The sequence below is a fragment of the Drosophila sulfurigaster genome, chromosome 2L (genome assembly GCF_023558435.1).
Source record: "Drosophila sulfurigaster albostrigata strain 15112-1811.04 chromosome 2L, ASM2355843v2, whole genome shotgun sequence".
Classification (NCBI taxonomy): Eukaryota; Metazoa; Arthropoda; class Insecta; order Diptera; family Drosophilidae; genus Drosophila; species Drosophila sulfurigaster.
Window position 1 is genome coordinate 9132057 of NC_084881.1, and position 21956 is coordinate 9154012.

Below are 21956 nucleotides of genomic sequence, written 5' to 3' on the forward strand. Positions count from 1 at the left end.
ACATCGACAAAGTAATCGATATAGTCAAATAGAGTTTATCGTCGCAATCTAATTTAAAAAAAGAAGTAAACAAGGACCGATTACCAGCTGTTAGCCGTCTGATCTTTGTACTTTAATTGATTTCTTCAAAGCTCGATCGAAATTGCTGAATTTACTATATCAACATGGCCTCAGCAATGAAGTATTATTACGATCTGCTGTCTCCGCCTTCGCGTGCGCTTTGGATTGCACTAAAATTGGCCAAAACCCCATTCGAAGATTGCCCCGTGGCATTGCGCAAGCAGGAACAGCTATCCGAGGAGTACAAGAGCATTAATCGCTTCCAAAAAGTGCCTGCATTGGTCGACGGCAGCTTCCATTTGTCCGAAAGTGTTGCTATGGTTCGCTATTTGGCCGATACGAAGCAACTCACGGAACAACTGTATCCAAAGTCCATTCAAGATCGAGCCCGCATGGATGAGTATCTGGAATGGCAACACATTAACTTGAGATTACCTTGCAATCTGTATTTTCGGGATGGATGGTTATTTCCCATCAATGGCATTACACCAAAGCCAAAGCCAGAAGAGCTTGAGAGCTATATCACTAATGTTAACAATAGTTTGGAATTACTTGAACATTTCTGGTTGGACCAAAACTTCTTGATTGGCTCGCATCTGACGGTGGCGGATTTGTTCAGCTCCTCTGATATTGAGCAACTCAAGCTTTGCCAGTACACGGTGGATGAGCAGAAGTTTCCCAAAGTGGCAAAATGGTTGGATCGTGTACGTGACGCTTCCCAGCCTTATCATGATAAAGCATATGCATTCCTTCAAAGAAAATCCAAGGCGACTGCTCAGTCCAAGCTATAAGCTGCAACTCAACCTCCGAATGGCTGCCTAAATGTTAACATTCTATTATGTTATAAATACTATAGCTTGTCATCTTCTCGCACCTAGAATTGAATATATTCAATATAATGTCAATTTAAACGATTTGACATTAATACGAGCTTTGAAAATGATTCGCTTGGAAGTCAAAATAATATTATGTCGATGCAATATAACACTGTCAAAATTTTGTGTTCAATATAATTTTAAAAAATTAAAATTTTTTGTTTTTGTATATTAGCGAAATAATAATGAAGCAAGGGAACGAGTTCCGATTAATCTCAAACTCAGCTCGAATTTCAGTTTATACGAGTTTGAAACCTGTTTCACTTAGATCTGATATAATAGTATTGTTATCTTACCATATTTATATCTGCATCTAAAATTATATACATGTATTTATATATGACTCTTGAAAGAGTAAGCAAAGGAACGTTTTAGTATTATGTACTTTGCTTTCCACAATATTGATTTAACAACCGGACCCTGGGGGATCAAGTTCTGATAACGTAATTGTTATCACATCAATCTTATCGCCAGAAATGCGGCAATGTGCCACTAGATTTGTTTTCACTTTCCACATTGCAAATAAAACAATTTTGTATTTTATGTGAAATTAAAAGCAAATACGAAACTATTTACTTTATTTTTTATACTCTCTATATAACTTGCTCTTGTATTCACGTTGCTATGTTTTTTGTTTGTTTTTACTTTGATTTGTTTTGTTTTACCATTTTTTTGTTTAGTAATTTTTTGTTTGTTTTTCGTTTTTTGTTTTCTTTTTGTTTTGTTTGTTTGTTTAACTGAACATAAAGGATAGCAGGGGAAAAAATTGTAAATACAAAGAAGTACCTAATATAAGATGCTTAATCAATGCATTAGCTGCATTTTTAACACACGCATAATTGTGTAGCTGTTGTTGGTGTTGATTTTGATCCAGATTCCTCTCTCATGTTCTCTTCTGTTGGTGTTGCTTATTGTTGCTCCTGTAATTATTTATGGACTATAAATGGGCGCTTAGTCTAAACCCTAAATCCATTCGTTTATCGAATGCGATATACAATTGTATAAGCATATACAATACATACAAATATATAACTTATATTCGGTAAATATTAGTAATAGTAAGAGCGTTTAATTTAAGACCATTACGGTTGAATTTCCTTTAGGATTAGCAGTAGAACTGCACACAAACAGTTGCAAATCTCCATTCTTTTTTTTGAGGGGCATGCTGTTTTTTGCCTTTTTGTTTACAATGTTAGCGCTTGTTTTTTGTGTTTTGTTTGTTTTGTGGATGCGTTGTATACAATTAACAATGTTACTTTTGTTTTGCATACGCGCAGTTTTAGATATAGAATAACAACAAATAGAAATACAATAATGCTTTGCCTTTGCCTAACGATTATGAGCCACATCGAGCTTGCCACCCCGCACTAGGAGGAGCGCGGCGGGGCGTTGCATCAACGGCGCCAGGAACGATCTTCAGACTCCTCGTCCTCCTCTTCATCCTCCAGACGAAGCTCTGGCAGTGTATCGCTTCCCAACAGCGACTCACTTTCGCTTACCGACTGCATCAATTGCTTCGGATTGTCACCAGAAGCATTCGAAAGAGGTGAAATAATAGAGCTGGCCAACTTATCCGCCGGTGCGCCCATTGGTACAGCTGCTGGCTTCGTCACTACAGGTGCCCAGGATATCTATTTACAGACATCAAAGTGTTATTAGTAATTCAAACTAATCTCACGAGCCTTTTCTTACCTGCAGACGCTTGTCTTTATAGATTTTGCCACGGAGCACAGCTTGTTCCGCATTGATGCGTGTGGCATATGAGAGTATCAATTGTGGAATTTCACGGTCAACATCGTGCTTAGATATCTCGCCGAAATGCTGCAATCATTTTATATGATTATTTAATTATAAGTTGTATATACATACTTAGTTAGTTACTTATATATGTATGATATTGCAAACATGTGTTTATTCTTAGAGTTTGCGGTAGTATTTTTTGTATTAATTTTGTTATTTTTGCAACACTTGTATGTTGTGTATTGCATATTTACCTTAAAGTGACCCAGCACAAAATCGGCCTCTTCAGCGGCAAAACCGGTAACGACAATTGCTTTGGGCCGTCGATCTACGCGGGTGGATCCTTCGGGGAAAGTGGCACGCTTTCGTGCACCTCCTCCGGCTGGTTTTGTGCCACCGCCGCCGGCGGTACCAAGAGGTCCGCCTCCTGTGCCGGAGAGCGTGCGCTGCAGCTCCTCAAAAGCCGCTTCTGTATGGCAGTTGTATCATTACCCTCCTGCTGCTGAGCAATCAGCTCCAGTTCCATGTCGAGCAGCTCCTTCTTCTGTTGCTCTTTGGTTTTCTCTTAACGGCCTGCGGTTGCAGTTGTTGCTGCTGCTGTTGTTGTTGCTGTTGAATTTGCGCCTGCAACTGATCCTGATCGGCATGCACATCCTTGCGCAACTTGTCAATGGTCGCCTGTAGCACTTTGATCGTCTCCAGCGTCGGTGCACGTTGCACATCCTGCAGATCCATGCGTTCGACTAGTTCCAGTGCTGTTTTCATTTGTTTCACATAGCTCTGCAGCAACTCCTGCTTCCGCTTACGCAGTCCATTGGCTAGCTGATGCATCGCCTTCTGCTGCTCCTCCTGTTTCTTCCGTATACTCGCTGCATTTGCTGCAGGTGTCAGTCCACGTGCAGCAGCACCATTCGCTGCCGCGTTGCCCGCTGCCGCTGCGCTCGTATTGAGCTTTAACCGCATCGAAGCTGGCGCTGCTGTGCTGGCCAAAGCTTGATCGGAGGATGTGGGCGTAATGCCTGCTGCGTTGTTGTTCGTGCTGCCTGCCTCGCCAAGAGGCGTGGTCAGATTGCCATTATTACTGATCTTGGCGCTATCTGCATTCGGCGTTGGCACTGCGGGCACATTATGCAAATGATATTGACTCTTGCGATTCACATTCAAATTGCCCGCCTCGTTGTTGTTGGCGTTGCTGTTGCCAACGCCGCCAACGCCACCGCTGCTGTTGTTGTCGTTGTGCCAGAAGACTTTGATGAAACGATTGTTGAGCACCGCCTCGGTGCTGCGATAGGCAACATTCGCTTCCGCATGCGTGGAGAAGGTCACAATAGCTGCCTCGGGATCTCCCTCATATGACACTTGTATGTTAACGATTTTGCCAAACTTGGCGAAATGGTTGTTCAGATGGGCAATAGTATTCAGGCCACGCGGCACCTTGCGGAGTTCTAGCGAGCTGTTGTGCTGCTGCATATTAGGATTGACGCGGGGTCCTAGACGGCTGTTGATGGGCACTTTGCGCATTTTACTGGGCACATCGGCAATGGCCACGCTATCCTCCAGCTCGAAGCGGCGTTTGCCCATCTCGGCAGGAATGCCCCCAGCAATGCCGCCGGCACCACCATCCATCACCGGAATGGGAATAAGTTGACGTTGCAGAGGTGTTGTGACCGCTGTGGGATTGAAGGGAAATGGCATCATTGGCGGCGGTGCAGGCACCGGCGGAACCTGGCCGGGTTGGCGTGAATAATCCGCTGGATTAGGCACACCCAGCGGTGCACAGGCGCGCACATTGCCACTGAACGGATTGATACTGCTCTGACCCGGTTGAGGTGGTCCAGGCAACGGTGGTTGGCTGCCAGCTCCGGCGCCTGCTACGCCCGGCACGCCAGCTGGACCGCCTCGTGCCCAAATCTCTGGGGCATCGGGATTGTACTCGCGCATAGACATCATCAGTGCCGAATTGTTAATACCCTCAAAGACAACAGGGTTTATGCCATGGTCCCAAGGACAAGTCTCGCCCCGCACACAATAGCCCTTCTCGTCGAAGTCACGACAACGTTGACGCACTGGCGCCACAGAATGCACCACTGGCGGCGGCACTGGAACTGCAGCGCCCGCTGCAGAAGCTGAGGAACCGGCAATGGGTTCCACATTGTTGCCACGACGCGTGTTGCGTGATTCCGGGGAATTGGAGCGACTGCGCGGCGAGTGTCGTCCCTTGTTGCCTCCAAAGCGTTGACCGCGTTCATCCATGTTGCTATTGCTGTTGTTACTGTTGCCAATGCGACGTCTGTCAAAGCTGCTGTTGTTGCTATTGTTGTTGTTATTGTTGTTGTTGCGTCTATGTCGCTGATCACTAGCACCACCTGGTGGCGATTTGTTGCGAAACTGTCGCTGACTCTTTTCGCGCTCATTAACACGACGATCCCGTGAACGCGAGCGCCTAAACGAGCGATCATTGGATCGAGAGCGGGAACGTGAACGGGACCGCAAGGAAGCGCGACGGCGGCGACTATCACGCGGCTGATTCTCCTTGTCTGCGGGATAGGCACCACCAGCAGGATTGCTGCCACCGGAACTACGCATAGGCGGGCTAGCGCTGCGCACAAAGCCGCCAGCTACCGCACCGCTGCTGCTGCTGCCGCTGTGGTGATGATGATGCGTGATCTGCTGTTGTTGATGGCTGCTATAAGAGTCTTTGGTTTTGTGCTGCCAAGCAAAGTTAAGTTTATTAATATAATTGTCTGAGAAAGAGAGATAAGAAAAGACTTACATCGAAGGCTGGTTTGGTGTTGTGTGTCCCTGTTGTGCTTTGTGGTGCATCTGTGGCAGTCGCTGAGACACTGTTACCTGGCATCGAAGACTGTGATTCGGACGCGGGCTCTCTACTGCTTTCGTTATTCTGTTGCTGCTGATTGCCATCGGGCTTTATCACATTATCTTTTGGCGGGGGTGGGGGCGGTGATGAAGCTGCAGCCAATACAGCCTCAAGATCAGCAATACCATCCAGGTCATGCTCCAATTCCAGTTCGGCAACACTAGAAGACGCCGCGGCCATGGATGCTGGCATTGGTGCGGGATTCGTTAGATACTCCTCGCTAGCAATGGCATCAAACAGGCGATCAACGAAACGTGTCGTTTCCTCAGAGAGAAACACATCCAATTGCTCGATCATGATGCGTTTGAGATCTTTATCCGATTTATCTTTTTTTCAGCAACGCAATCACGTAACGCGCCAAAGCCGAGGAGTCAGCATCGCAGCTGAATTAAATAAATATAAGAAAATTAAATTTAATTTAATTCAAAGTCGAATTCAAATATCGATAGTCCCATTTCGTAACTTGCGTTTGTATCGCAACTTTAGTTATCGATAATCTCGATTAATACTTACAGCGGCTCGAGCACAACGCTCAGCCAATCCTTGAGCTTATCCGAGTTCTCTAATATCATTTTATTGAATAGCCGCAAATGTTGTTGCTGATCTGCCTTTGCGTTGATCTGCGTTCTTCTTCCCTTTCTCAGAGCTGTTGCTGCTGCTGTTGTTGTTATGTGTAGGGGGGCCAAAAATATACTTATTTTTAATATGACCTCTGCTGCTGCTTGCGCCGTCTCTGTCTAACCACCACTGGGCGGGGGGTTTGTTTCGAGTTTACTGCTTTTATGATATATGTACAATATTAGCTAGAATGCCTGCAAATAAACACAAGAACAACACAATAAATTGATTAGCACTGGGATTTTTTTTTGGGCCATGAAGGTACTGTTTCTTCTTATATTATAGCTCCCTTATCATACGCACTTTATTAAAGGAAGGGCACAACTGCTGTAAATATTTTCTATCAAATTGCTTACAATTTATGTATTACTCAATTCGGTCTGATATCTGCAAAATATTGATGTAATTTTAGCAATTTGACAGCAGCTGGCTTAAACAAACATACACACACAAACGTACTTCGTTAGCGTGACAGCCCTCGCTTGTTGTATATTATTCCAATAAGAAAGTTTCTCGATTTTGCTACCCGATACTTTTGCTTGCGTACGAATGGCTACACAACACACACACGCACATGCACTCATACTCTCATACACAGAAACGCACACATGCAAAGCGTACACCCAAATTTTTGCGCTCAAATTTCGCCTACTTATCGTAGTTTGTTTTAGTTGTTAATACAGTTTTCACATACCTTATGCACTAAATTTAACTTATGCAATAGTCTTTTACAATAAATTACAGTTTAATATAGTTATTTTTGTATTTTTCACTGCACTATATGCTGCGCGCAAGGTTGCTTGCTAGACGAGTTGGCTGCATATCGCACACATACACTGTCTTGATAGCACACAATTATCGATATCGTTAGCGACGCTGCGTACTCGACAAAAGTAGTGCCACCTCTAATATAAACACGCGCCCAGTTGTCGTGCTTAGATTGAGTTTTTGTTTAATTTCGTTTGCTCTTGAAATACTTTGGATAATGTGTAGTATTGGCGAAGATGACTTTGGTGACGAGGGTGCCACGCATGCAATGCCAACTGGTTCAACAGCAACGGGCACTGTCCTCGGCTCTGGTATTTGCAACAAGTGTGGCGTTAATTCCAATGAACTCTACAAATTAAACTTTCGTGCTGCCGAATGTCAGGATTGTTTCCTGAATTATGCCAGGCACAAGTTCCGTGCTGCTTTGGGCGCTGCTAAGTTGCTACCGCGTAATGCCGAAGTGTTGCTTCATATCGATGGCAGCGCTGAGTCTTTGGTGTTGCTAGATATGCTGCACTTTGCTCAAACTCAAAACACGTTTAAGCGACTGCATTGCAATGCCCAAGTGATCTATGTGGACATCAACGATCCGGCATGCGACCCGCTGCCATCGCTACTCGCTCTTCAGATTCGCTATGCACCTTTTCAATTTTATATTGTACAACTTGGAGCTGATCCAAGTAGCGTGCGGCTGCTTCATGATTACATTGTAACCTCGGAGATTGCTGCCCCCAAGCAGCTGCGCAGTTTGACGGCTCATCAGGATTATGAGCAGCAGCAGCGCAAAGCACTCATTGGCGCTGTGGCCGCTCAATTGCAATGCTCACATATATTTGAGCCAAGTATAAGCACAACGCTTGCCGCTCAACTGTTGACTTCAGTGGCTCTGGGTCGCGGCGGCAGTGTGGCTTTGGATGTTGCGCTACTGGACGACCGTCTGCCAGATGGAGTCAAGCTACTACGACCTCTCAAGGATCTCAACGAACAGGAAGTGCAATTCTATATGCATGCCAAGCTTTTGGAACCTTTCGGAAGCGGCATTCAAGAGTCATCATCATATGCCAGTCTGCAGAATCTAACTAGAGCATTTGTAGACAATCTGCAGCAGAACTATGCATCTACAGTATCCACCGTGTTTCGCACTGGTGATAAAATGGCCATCAACCAACAGACAAAAGATGAAACCCTCTCCACATGCAAACTATGCAAATCCGTTCTAGATTCGGGACTTTCGGATACGTTGCTGGCTATTGAATACTCACGGGCTGTTTCCGAGATGGGCGCGGCACTGCAGCTTAAGAATAATGTAGAGGAATTAGAGCAGAGTGCCGCAATGCGCTTGAAATCAAGCGACGAATTGTGCCACGCTTGTCGAAATATAAAAGCAGAGCTAAATAGTGATAGTTTACTGACTTTGTTTTGACAAATCTATGTACATATGTATATTATAGACCATATGTATATATATACTATAGATGTAATTTATATCGCAAACAGTCTATGTAAGCTTGACCTTCGGTTAACATGAAATCTTATTGTCTTTTTAATGCTCGAACCCGATTTAGAAAATTGACAACAGTAAAGAACCACATTAAAAAAAAAAAACAAATTTGATAACTAAATTTGAAAATCATAAACAATTATGTCTTTGTGAAATTTGAACAGTTCAATTACATTTATTGTATTAGCATAACTGCTAACTGAAGTTTGTTATCAAAAAATGAGGCTTTAATTTATTTCTTTATTGAAATATTACTGCACGGCTTGAATGCTCAATGCTGCCTATAATTTATACACAGCACTGCTCCTATAATGTGATCTGGTTTTTCCAAGTATACGTCTATTTTTTGATGTATGTGTAAAGGTTATGAGCACAAAAAAAAAAAACATCAGGAATTAAACCACAATGTTATACATAACGGAATTAATAGTAATTTTAGGATAACTACCTAAATGTTTACTGCCCCGTTACGCTGAATATTTACACACAAACTTTTGTGAATTACTGCCTTAATGACTGAACTGTAAAATGCATCTTAAATGGTTAGAGCTAAAAGTGGTGAAGAGTGTAAAAAGTTTTACAATTTAGCTAGCTGAGTGTTGACCAGAGCTTGAATTGGCAAATGCTCATCAACTGGTTGTATATTGCATGCCAAATCGACTCGATGAAAATCGTAAATGATATAACGATGATAGTGCTTTGCACGTCGATTAACTTCCTTAATGGAATCCGGTAATATGATTGACTCCGTATAATTTTGCGGCTGGTCCAGGTAAAGCTCATCGCCGGGCAAAACGCCAAACAAACATCCATCACAGCGGTAATAAATTGGTTGAAACAGCGTTGAACCACGACTGCTCCGTTGACTAGCAAATTGTAGCAGCTGCTTCCAATTCTGCATGTTCATGAGTCTTGCTGTCTCATAGAGCAGCATAAATGGCAGCCAAATGATGGATTCTTGTGACTGTCGCCAGCAGTCGCCTGGATGCAGCCAATGAACCGATGCCACTTCAGTGGGTTCGGGTAGCAGTGGTACATTGCTCGACTCCAAGGCTGCAAAATAATATACCAAATCGTATTTCCTCGTTGCCGAGGCGGGAGTACGCCAAACAGACCATTCGCTTAAGGCCCAGAGATCAGGTATGACGTCTAAGTAACGGCACAGTTGCAAAAACTGTTTTGCATCTTGATGAACGCGGTGTTGCCACAGCTCACGGTCAAATGGCTGTAGCAGAACATGAGCTGCATGGGTAGTGTTCGTCAAATTCTTTACAGAACATCGGGGCTGGCAGAGAAGAATACCAACTTCCTCGAAAGCTTCACGCAGGGCAGTGAGACGCAAAGAGATGTCGCGCGTAAAATTTCGACCTTGAGTCATGAGCTCTGGTCTCTCAGAGGTTTGGGAACTATGTAGCAACTCCAGTTGGAAGTCTTGGACGCCAGAGCTGTGTAGATAATCCAACCAATCGTTGGATTCATCTGCCTCGAGGTCAAAGACGCCGCCAGGAAAGACGCAGTGATTGAGGGCAAAAGATGTGCGTTCCGTGCGCTTTATTAACAAAACCTGTTGAGTATAAATCAGATATGTAATTTTGTTTTGTTTTTGTTGTACTTTTTATTTCTTACGCTATAATCATATTGTTCGCTGTCTGGAAATGTCTGTTTGCCAGCTAGGATTAAACTAGCCGATGGCCTATAATCCTTGATGCTTGTCATATTGTCAACTAAACTTGTCTCATCTGGTCTTTGAATCCATTTCAAACAACATTTTTTTTCACCTTTGCACCCGCAAAATATCGTGAGTTCAAAACAGCTGCTCAATTTGAACTGATAACATTTGGCTTTGCAATCGATAGCTTGTGTCAGCGTGATCGATAAGCTTGTGTGACCTATCGATGTTAGTTGCTGTTTTTGTTATCTAAAGAGACGATGGCAAAACAAGTCACAACCAAATTACGTCAATCCGCAAGTTTGATACTCCTGGCAAAGGACAAAAACGCTGTTCCGTCTACTCCCACTTACGACTACAATGTTTGTGTATATTGATTAAATGTGTAAGATGTTGGATAAATATTTGTCTCCATTGCAGGCGCTGCTGCTCCAGAGGCAATCAAAGTCCAGTTTTATGCCGGATTCATCCGTTTTTCCTGGTGGCGTTTGTGAAGCAACCGATGCTTCACCAGCTTGGTTAAAACATTTTGAGCGCCATGATGTTGGCGCTGCTAAATTGAAAGAGTTCTGTCAGACGACACAAATTGATGCCTTGAACCCGAATGATCAGACTCTAAATACGTAAGTTGATTAGTACTTATTTAAATGATTGACAATACCCGATTTTTAAAGGGTTGATATTGCAACTTTGTAAGAAAAGGAAATGAATGGCACTGGAAAAAGTAATTATCGCATCTAAACTATTCATATATACTTATGTAGACTCAAAACTCGGGATAGTTTAGCCGAGTCGGTCTGACTGTTTTGTTAAAGGTAAAGGTAATTTGTTGCCATTATTATCCTTATATCCTACCAGAACAATTTAGTTTTTTAATTTAACAGCTCTGTTATTTAGCATTTGACGCTCTTTTACTTAATAGTCTCATCAGGCTTACATTACAGTTTTAGGTGCACTGAACATGGTAGCAGATTCCAATCATTCAACCTCCTCAAATTATATTTTATATTATAAATTAACCTTATTTCCCACTTAATAAGGGAACATATAATTTGAAATCTTTATACATAAACAAATTTTTTTGTTTTAACAAATTTCCAAATTTAAATAGGGAAAATATTTGAAATAATTATATTTTGTATCTATCTTTATTTTAACCATTACAAAGTAAATAAATAGTTTTTTCTTTACAGAGTCCTGTCGCTGCGCTTAACTGCCCTGCGAGAGACCTTTGAGGAAATGGGCATCTTATTGTGTCGAGATAGCAAAACTTGGACCAATACAGACGGATATGCGAGCTTCAATGAGCAGTTTGATCGTAAGCATTGGCAACATGCGGTGCATAATGATCCCAGCAAGTTTCTAACGCTTTGCGAAGAGCTTGACGTATTACCCGATGTATGGTCACTGCATGAATGGTGTGCTTGGCGCACACCATCGACATTCAAGGCGCGCTTTCAAACCGCCTTCTATCTGACTGCGCTCAAAGAGCAGCCAAATGTATTAAGTGAGGTCAATGAAGTTAAATACTATTATGTAAGTATAAAAATTGAGAATTGAGCAAAATTTTTCAAATGAGCTAATTAATGTTGATAATTGCATTCTTATCTTCTACACATGCGCTGCAATGCGCTATTAAAATTTTTTTTACGTACAACACTGGCATAACTTTTTGCTGTGCTGATAAATGATTAAAAATAAACAGCTGATGTACGTTTAGCTTAAACCTTTCTTTTTGATCTTATAATATTTTTTTGTTAGGTTCATAAGATATGCATATAAAAAATATTATTTTATGTATAAATATGCAATGATTTAAAGCAAATTCATACAAATTATGCAATTGTATATTAATGTTGGTGCAAATTATCGACTTTTTCCTATACTAAGCCACTATTATTAATTTTATTTGCTTTTGTTGTAGTGGCATTCGCCCTTGGACTATCTGCAGAGCGCATTAAGAAAGGAGATTTGGCTGCCACCACCACAATTCTATGAGCTATCGCGATTCCTCAACTTTAAATCGCTGGAGCAGCTGCGTCAGTTTGCCCAGAAGCGCGAAGTGAAAGGATGTGTGCTCATACATCCTGTGATGTACAAGTGCACCGATGGTATGGTGCATTTGCTGCCTGGTGACGATAAGTATCCCGAGAATCCTGATGTCACCTCGGAAAAGATCGAAACCGGACTGTCCACTGCAGCTTTTCGAGCGCTAGCCAAAAATCTGCATCGCTCAGAGCATAAAAATCAACACGAGTCGCAACTGTTGATAAACTTTGATCCATCAGATGGACAGGTTAATCCCATAGATCCTCACACGCTATAAATGTGATATTGAATGACTCGAGGGATGTTCGAAACAACCACTTTTATTAATATGTAAATACAAACTTTACATGATATATTATTGTGAGGCTAAACATGAAAGTGCATTTATTAGTTTAAAAATCAAAACGTAATTGTTGTTAGATTAAATAAATGAAATTTTGTTGTAGATGAAATAGAGGCGACTACTTCTGATCCTTGCCGTACCACAGCTGGTATAGATAGGAAGCTTCCTCAGCATTAGAGTTGGAATAATCGCTGCCATATTCGGAGTTCGATGATGAAGATGAAGATGACTTGGATGGTTCCTTGCGGCTATAAGCACAAAGATAGGAATACTAAAAATACTGCAATGTGGAAGAAAAATTTGAAACATACCCATACTCGGGAGCGTATCTGGGCTCAGCGTAGGAGTCTTCGTGTTGCTTGGGCTCAGCATAGGAGTCTTCGTGTTGCTTGGGCTCACCATAGGAGTCTTCGTATTGCTTGGGCTCATGGTAGGGTTCCGGGGCTGGATGACGCTGACACTTCTTGCATTCCTCCAGGCCACGTTCGATGTTTTTCTGAGTGCTCAGCAACACGCCCAGTTTATTGTCAATCTGCCAGGTGGTGGAGCCCACCTGATGCACTGTTTCACTAATGGCGGACAATTGCAGCTGCTGCGAGACATTCAACGAGCGTACTCCCTGCTCAAGGAGCTGAACCTTATTTGCTGTAATGCCAGTCAAAGCGGCAAGCTCATCCAAGTATCCGATCTTATTCTCAATGTGCTTCTGTGAATTCTCCAATTTCTTGGCTGCTTGGTTCAAGTTCACCAACTCCTTGAGCACCGACTGCTTAAGTACACTATCCAGTCCATCAAGATGATCATGCACAGACTTGGCCACATTATTCAGATCAGCTTCGTATTTGTTTTGATTGGCATCCACCTGGATCAACACCTGTTTGATCTCCTGTTGCGTCCTACTGAGTCCAAGGATGGCGCGATCTGTGCGATCCTCAGCTGATTTAATGTTGTTCGTCAAATTTTTGACGCCCTGTGCCGTCGACTTGAAATTGTCTGCGGTGAGCTTCTCCAGCTTCTTCAGGTCATCCTCGATGTGCTCAATTTCGGACAGATCTCTGGCAATGGCCTTCAACTTGTTTTCAATGCCCTTTTGGGTGTTGCTAATGGTGTGCGTATTCCTGTCCAAGATGTCTAGTTTCTTGCTGTTGTCTTCCAAAATACGAATGATTTTGGGATCGCTGACACCCTTTTCAGGAGCCTTAGTTGTCCTTGGCGGTAGGATCTGAGGGAGATTGAATATTCAATTTATTAACATGTTATTTATTATCCAGGATTTAATGAGCTGAACCTCAATGAGCTCCTCCTCCTGAGCAAAGGCTGCACCAGCGCTAAGGCAGATGATGAGTACGAATAGTTGGGTTTTCATGGTTGGACTGTGACTGTGATTCCAGAACTGTCTTTTGGTGTCATGGGTTACAGTTTAAATAGTCAAAACGATCGTCGCATGGCACGTGTCAGGTCGACTTTAGGCTAATCAGTGCACCCAAGTGGCTTGTGGCCAAGTGGTCTATAAATATACTTTATACTCCATTTGATGATAGTTAGAAGAACGGTTTCTGACCCAGTTTAATTCGTCATTATCACATGTGCGCCAAGCTATCAAATCTTGTGGTTGATGATGTAGTATCATCATTTAAGACCCAATCTCAATTTGACCTTTTGTCTTATCTAATTAAAGTGGTTCAACGACATTTTGGACTGAGCTTGAAACGTGCAAATATTTTTTGAGTCACGTCTGAGCATTCTTAGATGATAAAGCTATAAATAGTGTTCGTAGTTTCGTAGCGCCTCTTTTTGGTCAAAGCAATCGTGCAAAATTATGAAAATTTCGAAATTTCTGACTGAAATCCAAAAAAACAAAAATGTCTAAGCTTAATGAAAATTCTCAAGTCAACTACGTCAGCTTCGTTAGTTGTTGGTTTCCGACTTCAATAGAATTGTTCATTCAAAAATTTTTGATTTTATATATTTGTTTAGAGTTATTAAAAAATTTATTGAAAAGACTCAAAGAATATTCCCAATATTGGAAAATTTTTCAGTTATAAACCTGTTAATTTTGACTTTCATTGTATTTATTTATTTATTTACATGTCAATTATTTTACAAAATAATATAATAACTAAAAGAAGGGAGTGCTAGCAACTAAGGCCATCGACTAAACTTTCATTCAATAATTCAATAATGTATATACAATATTCAATATACAAGTATATTGCATTTACATATACAAGTATTTCTTTAAAAACTTCGACAATTTTTATCTGATCGCAACCAAATTTTCAGAAATCACAAAGACTATAGTTATTATTTTATATACACTAGCTTGGAAAGTACGCTTGTTATTCGAGTTTTGTCAATTTTTAGGGGCGAAAGTGGGCGTAATAAAAATTTGAAACTAACTTGATCTGCCTGCAAAAATAACAAGTGATGTCGAAAAATATGTATAGCTCTATCTCTCATAGTCTCTGAGATCTAGGTGTTCATACGGACAGACAGACAGATCGTCTCGGCTGTTAACGCTGATCAAGAATATATGTACTTTATAGGGTCAGATATGCCTCCTTATGCCTGTTACATACATTTCCTGCCGGCACAAACTATGAAAGGGTTAAAAACACGTATGAATCCGACAAAATTATAATGAGATTCCATGAAATCAGCATAGTTCCACGGTCATGTGGTTACTTCATGCTAACCTACATGCATTGTAGAAAAATATACATAAGTTGTTCTTATGTGTTTATTAATTGTAAAAATATTAAATATTATGTTTATTAACTAATTTCCAATTTTGATCCACTTTCGAACTGCAGTTTAAAGCGCTTACCGACACATTTTATTAAAAAGATTATACATAATAGATACCTTTTTTTCCCTTCCAATATAATATTGCTATTTATTTTTATTTTATTTATTGCTCTAACCAATTACTTAAGACTTTATTGCTTTAATATTACAATAAAATGAAATGCTTAGAATAGATTGTTTTTTCCACCATTGCAATCGCATTTCTTGAGTTCTATTTTTTATTAACTAAGCTCTGTTACAATTTGCCTTCATTTCATATTTCATATACTTAGTAAGTTTGACATTAGCCTTAATTGTTCACAAATTCCGAAAGTGAAGTGAAGGATTTGTAAATATTTGACTTTTTGACTCTATTTGTTGAAATAGAATTTGAATTACTTAGCCAGATAATTTCCATTGATACAAGTTTGTTTCTAGATATTTTACACTTTGTTAAATATTTATTTAATGATGGAAAATTTGGCTAAAAAGGGAAATATAAATTAGTTTTAGAAGAGAATTCAAATTGACTTCATTTGCCCTGAAGTGAAGGAGCTTTAATAGCTGTCTGCTTGGGCGTCAACGCTATACCAGGATATGGCTTGGCCGGGCTTGGAACCCTTTTGCTGATATTCTTGGCGGGAATGGGATTGTGGTGGTGGGGCTTCATAGCTAGCTGCTGGCGCATAGTGACTTGGATTGGGTGACTGTTGCTGAGCACAAGGTTTGGAGTTGGGTGCTGGTCGTTTACGTCCTGCTCCAGATTGCTTAGGCTTGGGAGATGGTGCTGGGGCTGCGGCGTAGCTTTCCCAGGGCAGCGGTTGTTGCCAGGACACTGCATGACCAGGTTCGGGCTTAGCTGGACTGGCTCCATAATTTCTATTGGCAGGTTTTGGTTTCGACTGAGGAGCATTTGCATAAGCACTCGCATAAAAGGAGCTGGAACCTGATAACAGAATAGAAGGCTTAGTTGTGTTAAATAAATGTAAGTGTTCAGAACGTACTTTGCTGACTCGGCTCCTTTATGCTCCAGGCCTGCACTAGATCCACCTGCTTGCCAGCTTGGTTTCTAGCATGCACCTTGGTTGTCTGAGGCTCATAGGACTCATCATAAGAAACGGGTATATCGGGAATGCTAAAGGGTGGTGGCGAGTGCTTTTGGCATGCTTCCAAGTCCAATTCAATGCGTTTCTGGGATATAATCAGTTCACGCAAAGCGCTCTCAATGTGCCACGAGCTGAGTGGCTTCAATTGCTTCACAGCCGAGGACAGTGCAATGAGTCCTGTGTGCTGGGTGCGATTCAGGCTGCGCAGTTGCTCGCCCAGAGTGTTGAGCTTGCTGTTCGTATCGTCGCTGACGTCCTTTATGCGTTCGAGACCCTTCAGTTCTACCTCAACGTTGATCTGCGACGTTTCCAGACTATCGAAGGAGCATTGCAGTCCATTGAGCTGCGGCAGCACAGCGCGTGTAATCAGTTTCGTCAGCTCCAAGATGTTGTTGTCAATGCGGCGAGCATTGAGCAGCACGTGCTTCTGGTAGGCTTCCATCTTCTGCTCTAAACTGACGATTTGTTGCTTAGTCGACAACTGCAATTGCGCTAGTCCAAAGAGATCCTTGGACAAACGTTCGGTATAGCCTTCTGCCTTGTGTGTTATATTGTGCAAAGCCTCCAACACTACAATAGATTGTACATCCAGAAACTCGTTGAGCTTGGCCAAGAGAACGTCCACATTTTTGATGGCAACTATCCAGACTTGTTGTTTTTCAATGTCCTCTTTAATACGTTTATTAGTGGCATCGACGTGGCTCATTAGCACCTGAGTGTCGGCCAAATGCTTGTTATTCTCCGTTAGAAGCTCCTCAATTTGATGCACGTCGCTTGCACCAATGCTGCCGGCGCAGAAAATGCATGCCAACGAGATGATTGTTGCAAATAGTTTCATGTTACTATTGTTGCTTTGGAAGATGTAAGTTGAATTGTTGTAAATTTGCATTTACTGCCCCTTTAAATACTTGCATCGTACCGTTCCGGTCGCTTCTTTGGCACGTGGTTGTACGCTTCTCAACCTATCTGCTAAAACCATTTTTTTTGTTTATGTTGCTCAAAGCTTCGTTATTAATTTGGTTGTTTTTGTGTTTTGGTTTTTATCGTAGTATTCGCTGCTTTTGCCATTTGCCGTTGTGCACGACTTTGAAACGGCGGCAGTGTTGATAAACGCATGTGTTCAGCTTAGGAACAACAAGTACCGATAAAGTGTGTACCGATAGCCGATTAGTTGTTTTAATTTTTTTGCTGTCAGCTGTAATCAACCATTCAGCTGTTTAAGGCAGTCACAGGTACACAGGGTGGAAAACTATTGTTCTAGAAAGAACACATATTGTGCATAAATAAATGCAAGACTATATGTGCGTGAATTTTCGAGTGACGACATTTAAAGAGACTTAATTTACATCTTATAAATAAGCAAAACGCACAAAACGAAACGAAACTCCAGCGAAACGTGTCCAAAGTTCGTTAATCAACAGTGTGGGAAGCAGTAAAAGAAAGTAATCTACAAATATGGACACGCAAAACACAATTGAGACTGATGCAACAGTCGAGGAATCTTCATCATTTCTGGCAGCGGCATTTCGCGAAATCTTCTACAGTCCCATGAACCTTGCTCTGCTTTCCATCATCGTCTTCTTGGTCTATAAAATAGTGCGTGATCGCACAGAAGGTCCCGGGGCTCGCGACTTGTCTCAGCAACAGGCGGAACCAGAATTACCAAAGTTGAGACGTGACTTTACGATCAAGGAGCTGCGACCCTATGATGGCAATCAACCGGATGGTCGCGTCTTGGTTGCTGTGAATGGTAATGTCTATGACGTCACAAAGGGAAAACGTTTCTATGGTCCTGGCGGACCATATGCTACATTCGCCGGACGCGATGCATCGCGTAATTTAGCCACATTCAGTGTGGTGGCCAATGAGAAGGATGAGTACGATGATCTGAGTGATCTGGGCGCCATGGAAATGGATTCAGTGCGTGATTGGGATATGCAGTTCAAGGAAAAATACGATTATGTGGGCAAGTTGCTGCGTAACGGTGAGCAGCCTACTGACTATGATAACGAGAACGATGATGATGATGATGTGCCGCCCGTCGCTGCTGATGACAAGAAAAAAAGATTAGAGTGGTGGAAAGCATAGCTGTTGTAACGATGATTGGGCACAAAGCCGACTTGAAATCGGTATATCGAACACAGCTTTGCAATCAACATAGTTGCATTCCCCACCACATCCTCCAACAATACACCACACACTGATAACACACCACAGCCTTCCTCTTCTCACCATACACATAATTATACACACGAAATGGAACAGGCAACCTGTAAAAACATTTAGCAATTTAACGGAAAACTAAACTAAGATTTATACATGTACTAAAGACCAAAAACTATTGTTGGTATGAAAATCTAATTTGTGCACCATTTAAAAAAAAGAAACCTAATCAAAATTGTATACATAAAAAGAGTACTTCTTTTCCACAGGCATGATTATTATTATTGTTAGCCCGAAGGTTTAAATACACGTACATGTATATGAATATGGTGTTGATTACAAAATAAATATATATTTGGGAAGTATGTGTGCAATTTGAATTATTTGTTGTTGCTATTAAGTGTAAGCAAATGTGTCAAGTTCACCTCTGGTTAGCTATTATCATTTCGTAATCGCATTGAATAATAATCGTAAAGTTATCGATAAGCTATCGGATTTGGCTTTATGGCCCACACAACGCAATTGTTTAACTGCTGCAGTTGGCAAATGTTTATTTCTGATTTTGTTGCTGCTTAAATAAGAAATATATTTAAAAATACAATATGGCATCTGTTACAAAATATCGCACATCGGCGAGTCTCATTTTGGTTGCGCCGCCATCAACGGCATCAGGTAGCAACGATTATAATGTAAGTAGAATCAACAGGTGAAACTGACAACAAATCTGATCTTTGATCTCTTCAACAGCTGCTTATGCTGAAACGTAGCGATGCCACGGCCATAGTACAAAATCAGTGCGTTTTCCCTGGCGGCATGTTGGACATCGTTGGCGATGAAAGCGTTGCTTGGCTGGAATACTTCGATCAATTTGGTGTCCCAGAAGTTGCACTGCGTCGTTTGGTGCTAATCAGTGATCATCGACCTGGATTGTTGGCGCCCCAGGGCAACGGTTGCTATGATCGTTTCTTTAAACGTACAAAAATTTGGGCACGGTCAGTTCAAGGTACAAACCACGTATCGTACAGATAGCGTCTAATCATTATGCTACTTGCATTAGAGAGATAATACTACGTTTAACTGCACTGCGTGAATGCTTCGAGGAAGTTGGAATTCTTTTGTGTCGGACACGAGAGCAACTGGCGCATCTTAATGATGATCATCTGTTGGCGCAGTTCCAGCAAAACTTTGATCGGGACGCGTGGCAACGACGTGTTCATAACAAACCCAGCGAATTTCTTGATCTGTGTCGGGAATTAAAAGTGGTTCCAGATTTGTGGGCACTACAGGAGTGGTCTGCTTGGGCTAGTCCAGCTATTATCAAAAAAGGGCAAGTTGTTATACCACAATGCTAAGTTAATAAGCACTGTCATACAGCACTTCATGTTTCTGTTACCTAAACCGTTTTATCACAATGCTAAATTTACAAATTGAGTACAATTTTTGGTGATAAAAAAATAATGGCAGAACAAAATTGGTTTTGTCTAAAATATTATTCATAATAATTTTCTTATCTTTCTTAAATTTTCAGTGGAACTTTTTTTCTTATTATGAGCCTTGAACTTTCTATTTTGCAGCCATGAGACGGCTTTCTTTATGGCTTTTGTGAATACTCAACCTAGTCTACATGTGGAACCCTCTGAAGTCAAAGATTGCCTGGTAAAAATATGAACTTTCAGTATTGCACGATTTAGTCTAAATTTAAATTTTAATTTAGTGGAACACACCCAAGGAACTGTTAACTCTATATCACCATGGAGAGCTGTGGTTTTTGCCACCACAAATCTATGAACTGTCGCGTCTGCTGGGCATTGAAGATTATAAGAAACTTCACGCGTTCGCTGTTCAGCGTAGTAAGCTGGGAGCTACTTTGTTTTTACCTGTCGTTTATAGTTGCAGCGATAGCATGGTTTATGCGCTGCCAGGTGAGTTATATGCTCGTTTTAAAGATTAATTACTGATATTATTACTTTTTTGCAGGTGACGAGTTTTATGTGCCTGAGCCGCATTTGGTCAGCGATGTAATTAGTTTTCCAGGGACAGCTTCTGATCTTAGATCCCGTTCCAAGCGTATACATCGTTATGAGTATAAAAACCAGACGGCTATGGAACTGTATTTAAATTTCGAAGCCCCAAATGGACATTTGGCTCCCCAGAAGTTTTCTTTCGAGTTGCATAAGCTTTAAACGGCTGTAGTGCATTTAAAAAAAAAACTGTTTTTTAGTATTTTTTATTTTCAAGAAATATTGTTATTGATGATTAAAAAGTTAGAACGTTTAAGACTTAAAACTCACAAGCGTGATATTTAAAATGCTTACTTTAACTCAATACGTGTTCATTAGAATTATCTCTAAAACCAAGATAAAAATATTTATTAAATCAAGAATAGTGTTAATTTACCTCAGTAGCATAACATTTTTAATTGTATAATACTAATCATATTGTAATAGGGTCTATTGCATTCCTTTTTAGTCAAATGTTTTAAGTTAATTAAAAATGTCTGTTGCAATATAATATGAAATATAAAAAAGGTTAAAGCAGCTGAAATGTTTTCTAGAATTGTAAATTTTAAATGTATTGACCATGATTAGATATATAATTCGATGTCTTAGCAAAATTTTTGAAATGTTGCTAAAAATGTCGCTGGCAATACAATTTTGTACGAATTATTTCTATTTATCCCTCGACTTCGGTCCATCCATTATTTAAGCTTCATTGCGAGGTCGGTCATTGGCGTCCAATGCGAATGCGACCGCTGCTTAGCATAGATAAGAAAGTCTTAATGTGACCCATAAACGGCGAGTGCTTTAAATTATTCCCTGAAATGATTTTAAGCGGATTTGTGTGTTTCGCGCGTCGCTCATCAAATCAAAGAATTTGATAAGCTTTTAATTAAAAGAAAAATGTAGTTTAAGTGAGAATCATAAGTTAGCTTCAAACCAGAAACTGCCGAAAGGATGAGTTCCTCAAAGTCCACTTCAACACGCTGTTGTCTGCTGCACATCAAAAGCGCAAAAAGCAAGCCTATGCATATTCAGATTAAGATTGGAGTGGGATACAGCTGAAGGGCAACTGCTGAGTGGAGTGTACTGCGTGAAACCGCAAATCAGACCGAGCACATAATTTCATCCCATTAAGAATGCATTTAAATCACTTTGCGGTCCCCAACCCACCACCCACCGTCCAAGGCAATGCTGCCGCCACCTGCCGTGTGACTTTGTGCGCTTTACTGACGGCAATCCGCCGCTTCTTGCCTTGTTCCTTTCCATGCTAAACCCAGTCGGAATTGATCTGCTGATAACAAACTTTACACTCTACTGTATTTTCAACAAATAGGTACCAGTAGTAAATATCAAAACTTCAATTTTATCTTTATTAAATTAATTTTTACTTTCAAATCTT

The 21956-nt window shown here is 41.2% G+C and overlaps 10 protein-coding genes across 12 annotated transcripts in view; 6 read left to right on the top strand and 4 right to left on the bottom strand.

The window, feature by feature from the left end:
* The window catches only part of LOC133848626 (uncharacterized), a 177253-nt gene that overhangs the window by 71173 nt on the left and 84124 nt on the right, over positions 1 to 21956 (top strand). The window lies entirely within an intron of this gene.
* Positions 34 to 1089, top strand: LOC133850069 (glutathione S-transferase theta-3-like). The gene has a single exon (XM_062286032.1). The coding sequence runs from the start codon at positions 165 to 167 to the stop codon at positions 849 to 851; it is 687 nt and encodes a 228-aa protein (XP_062142016.1). The 5' UTR covers positions 34 to 164; the 3' UTR covers positions 852 to 1089.
* Positions 1507 to 6998, bottom strand: LOC133850063 (zinc finger protein swm). Its single transcript, XM_062286026.1, is given in 9 exon segments — positions 1507 to 2566; positions 2628 to 2756; positions 2930 to 3133; positions 3136 to 3240; positions 3243 to 5384; positions 5449 to 5886; positions 5888 to 5936; positions 6067 to 6365; positions 6866 to 6998. Coding segments are annotated over 8 exon segments (3363 nt in total). The 5' UTR covers positions 6126 to 6365; positions 6866 to 6998; the 3' UTR covers positions 1507 to 2329.
* On the top strand, positions 7058 to 8560 carry LOC133850064 (cytoplasmic tRNA 2-thiolation protein 2). Its single transcript, XM_062286027.1, has one exon. The coding sequence runs from the start codon at positions 7157 to 7159 to the stop codon at positions 8360 to 8362; it is 1206 nt and encodes a 401-aa protein (XP_062142011.1). The 5' UTR covers positions 7058 to 7156; the 3' UTR covers positions 8363 to 8560.
* LOC133850066 (acyl-coenzyme A diphosphatase NUDT19) lies at positions 8868 to 10273 on the bottom strand. Its single transcript, XM_062286030.1, has 2 exons — positions 10067 to 10273; positions 8868 to 10004 (listed from the first exon to the last, which is right to left on the bottom strand). The coding sequence occupies exons 1-2, from the start codon at positions 10154 to 10156 to the stop codon at positions 9018 to 9020; spliced, it is 1077 nt and encodes a 358-aa protein (XP_062142014.1). The 5' UTR covers positions 10157 to 10273; the 3' UTR covers positions 8868 to 9017.
* LOC133850068 (acyl-coenzyme A diphosphatase NUDT19) lies at positions 10334 to 12435 on the top strand. The gene is made up of 4 exons (XM_062286031.1): positions 10334 to 10471; positions 10530 to 10732; positions 11303 to 11645; positions 12034 to 12435. The coding sequence occupies exons 1-4, from the start codon at positions 10370 to 10372 to the stop codon at positions 12433 to 12435; spliced, it is 1050 nt and encodes a 349-aa protein (XP_062142015.1). The 5' UTR covers positions 10334 to 10369.
* Positions 12463 to 13950, bottom strand: LOC133850065 (uncharacterized). 2 transcript variants are annotated; one of them, XM_062286029.1, is made up of 4 exons: positions 13790 to 13950; positions 12873 to 13723; positions 12813 to 12842; positions 12463 to 12749 (listed from the first exon to the last, which is right to left on the bottom strand). In XM_062286029.1, the coding sequence occupies exons 1-4, from the start codon at positions 13865 to 13867 to the stop codon at positions 12620 to 12622; spliced, it is 1089 nt and encodes a 362-aa protein (XP_062142013.1). In that variant the 5' UTR covers positions 13868 to 13950; the 3' UTR covers positions 12463 to 12619. The 2 variants fall into 2 exon arrangements, with proteins under 2 accessions (XP_062142013.1, XP_062142012.1); XM_062286028.1 differs by having other exon boundaries at positions 12813 to 13723.
* On the bottom strand, positions 15484 to 17483 carry LOC133839247 (uncharacterized). The gene is made up of 2 exons (XM_062270658.1): positions 16293 to 17483; positions 15484 to 16234 (listed from the first exon to the last, which is right to left on the bottom strand). Exons 1-2 carry the CDS (start codon positions 17281 to 17283, stop codon positions 15846 to 15848), a joined length of 1380 nt encoding a protein of 459 aa, XP_062126642.1. The 5' UTR covers positions 17284 to 17483; the 3' UTR covers positions 15484 to 15845.
* On the top strand, positions 17626 to 18922 carry LOC133839266 (membrane-associated progesterone receptor component 1-like). The gene has a single exon (XM_062270690.1). It carries the CDS (start codon positions 17850 to 17852, stop codon positions 18480 to 18482), a length of 633 nt encoding a protein of 210 aa, XP_062126674.1. The 5' UTR covers positions 17626 to 17849; the 3' UTR covers positions 18483 to 18922.
* On the top strand, positions 19063 to 21069 carry LOC133839258 (acyl-coenzyme A diphosphatase NUDT19). 2 transcript variants are annotated; one of them, XM_062270677.1, is made up of 6 exons: positions 19063 to 19246; positions 19305 to 19549; positions 19615 to 19891; positions 20139 to 20213; positions 20272 to 20479; positions 20535 to 21069. In XM_062270677.1, the coding sequence occupies exons 1-6, from the start codon at positions 19160 to 19162 to the stop codon at positions 20738 to 20740; spliced, it is 1098 nt and encodes a 365-aa protein (XP_062126661.1). In that variant the 5' UTR covers positions 19063 to 19159; the 3' UTR covers positions 20741 to 21069. The 2 variants fall into 2 exon arrangements, with proteins under 2 accessions (XP_062126661.1, XP_062126652.1); XM_062270668.1 differs by having other exon boundaries at positions 19615 to 19884; positions 20132 to 20213.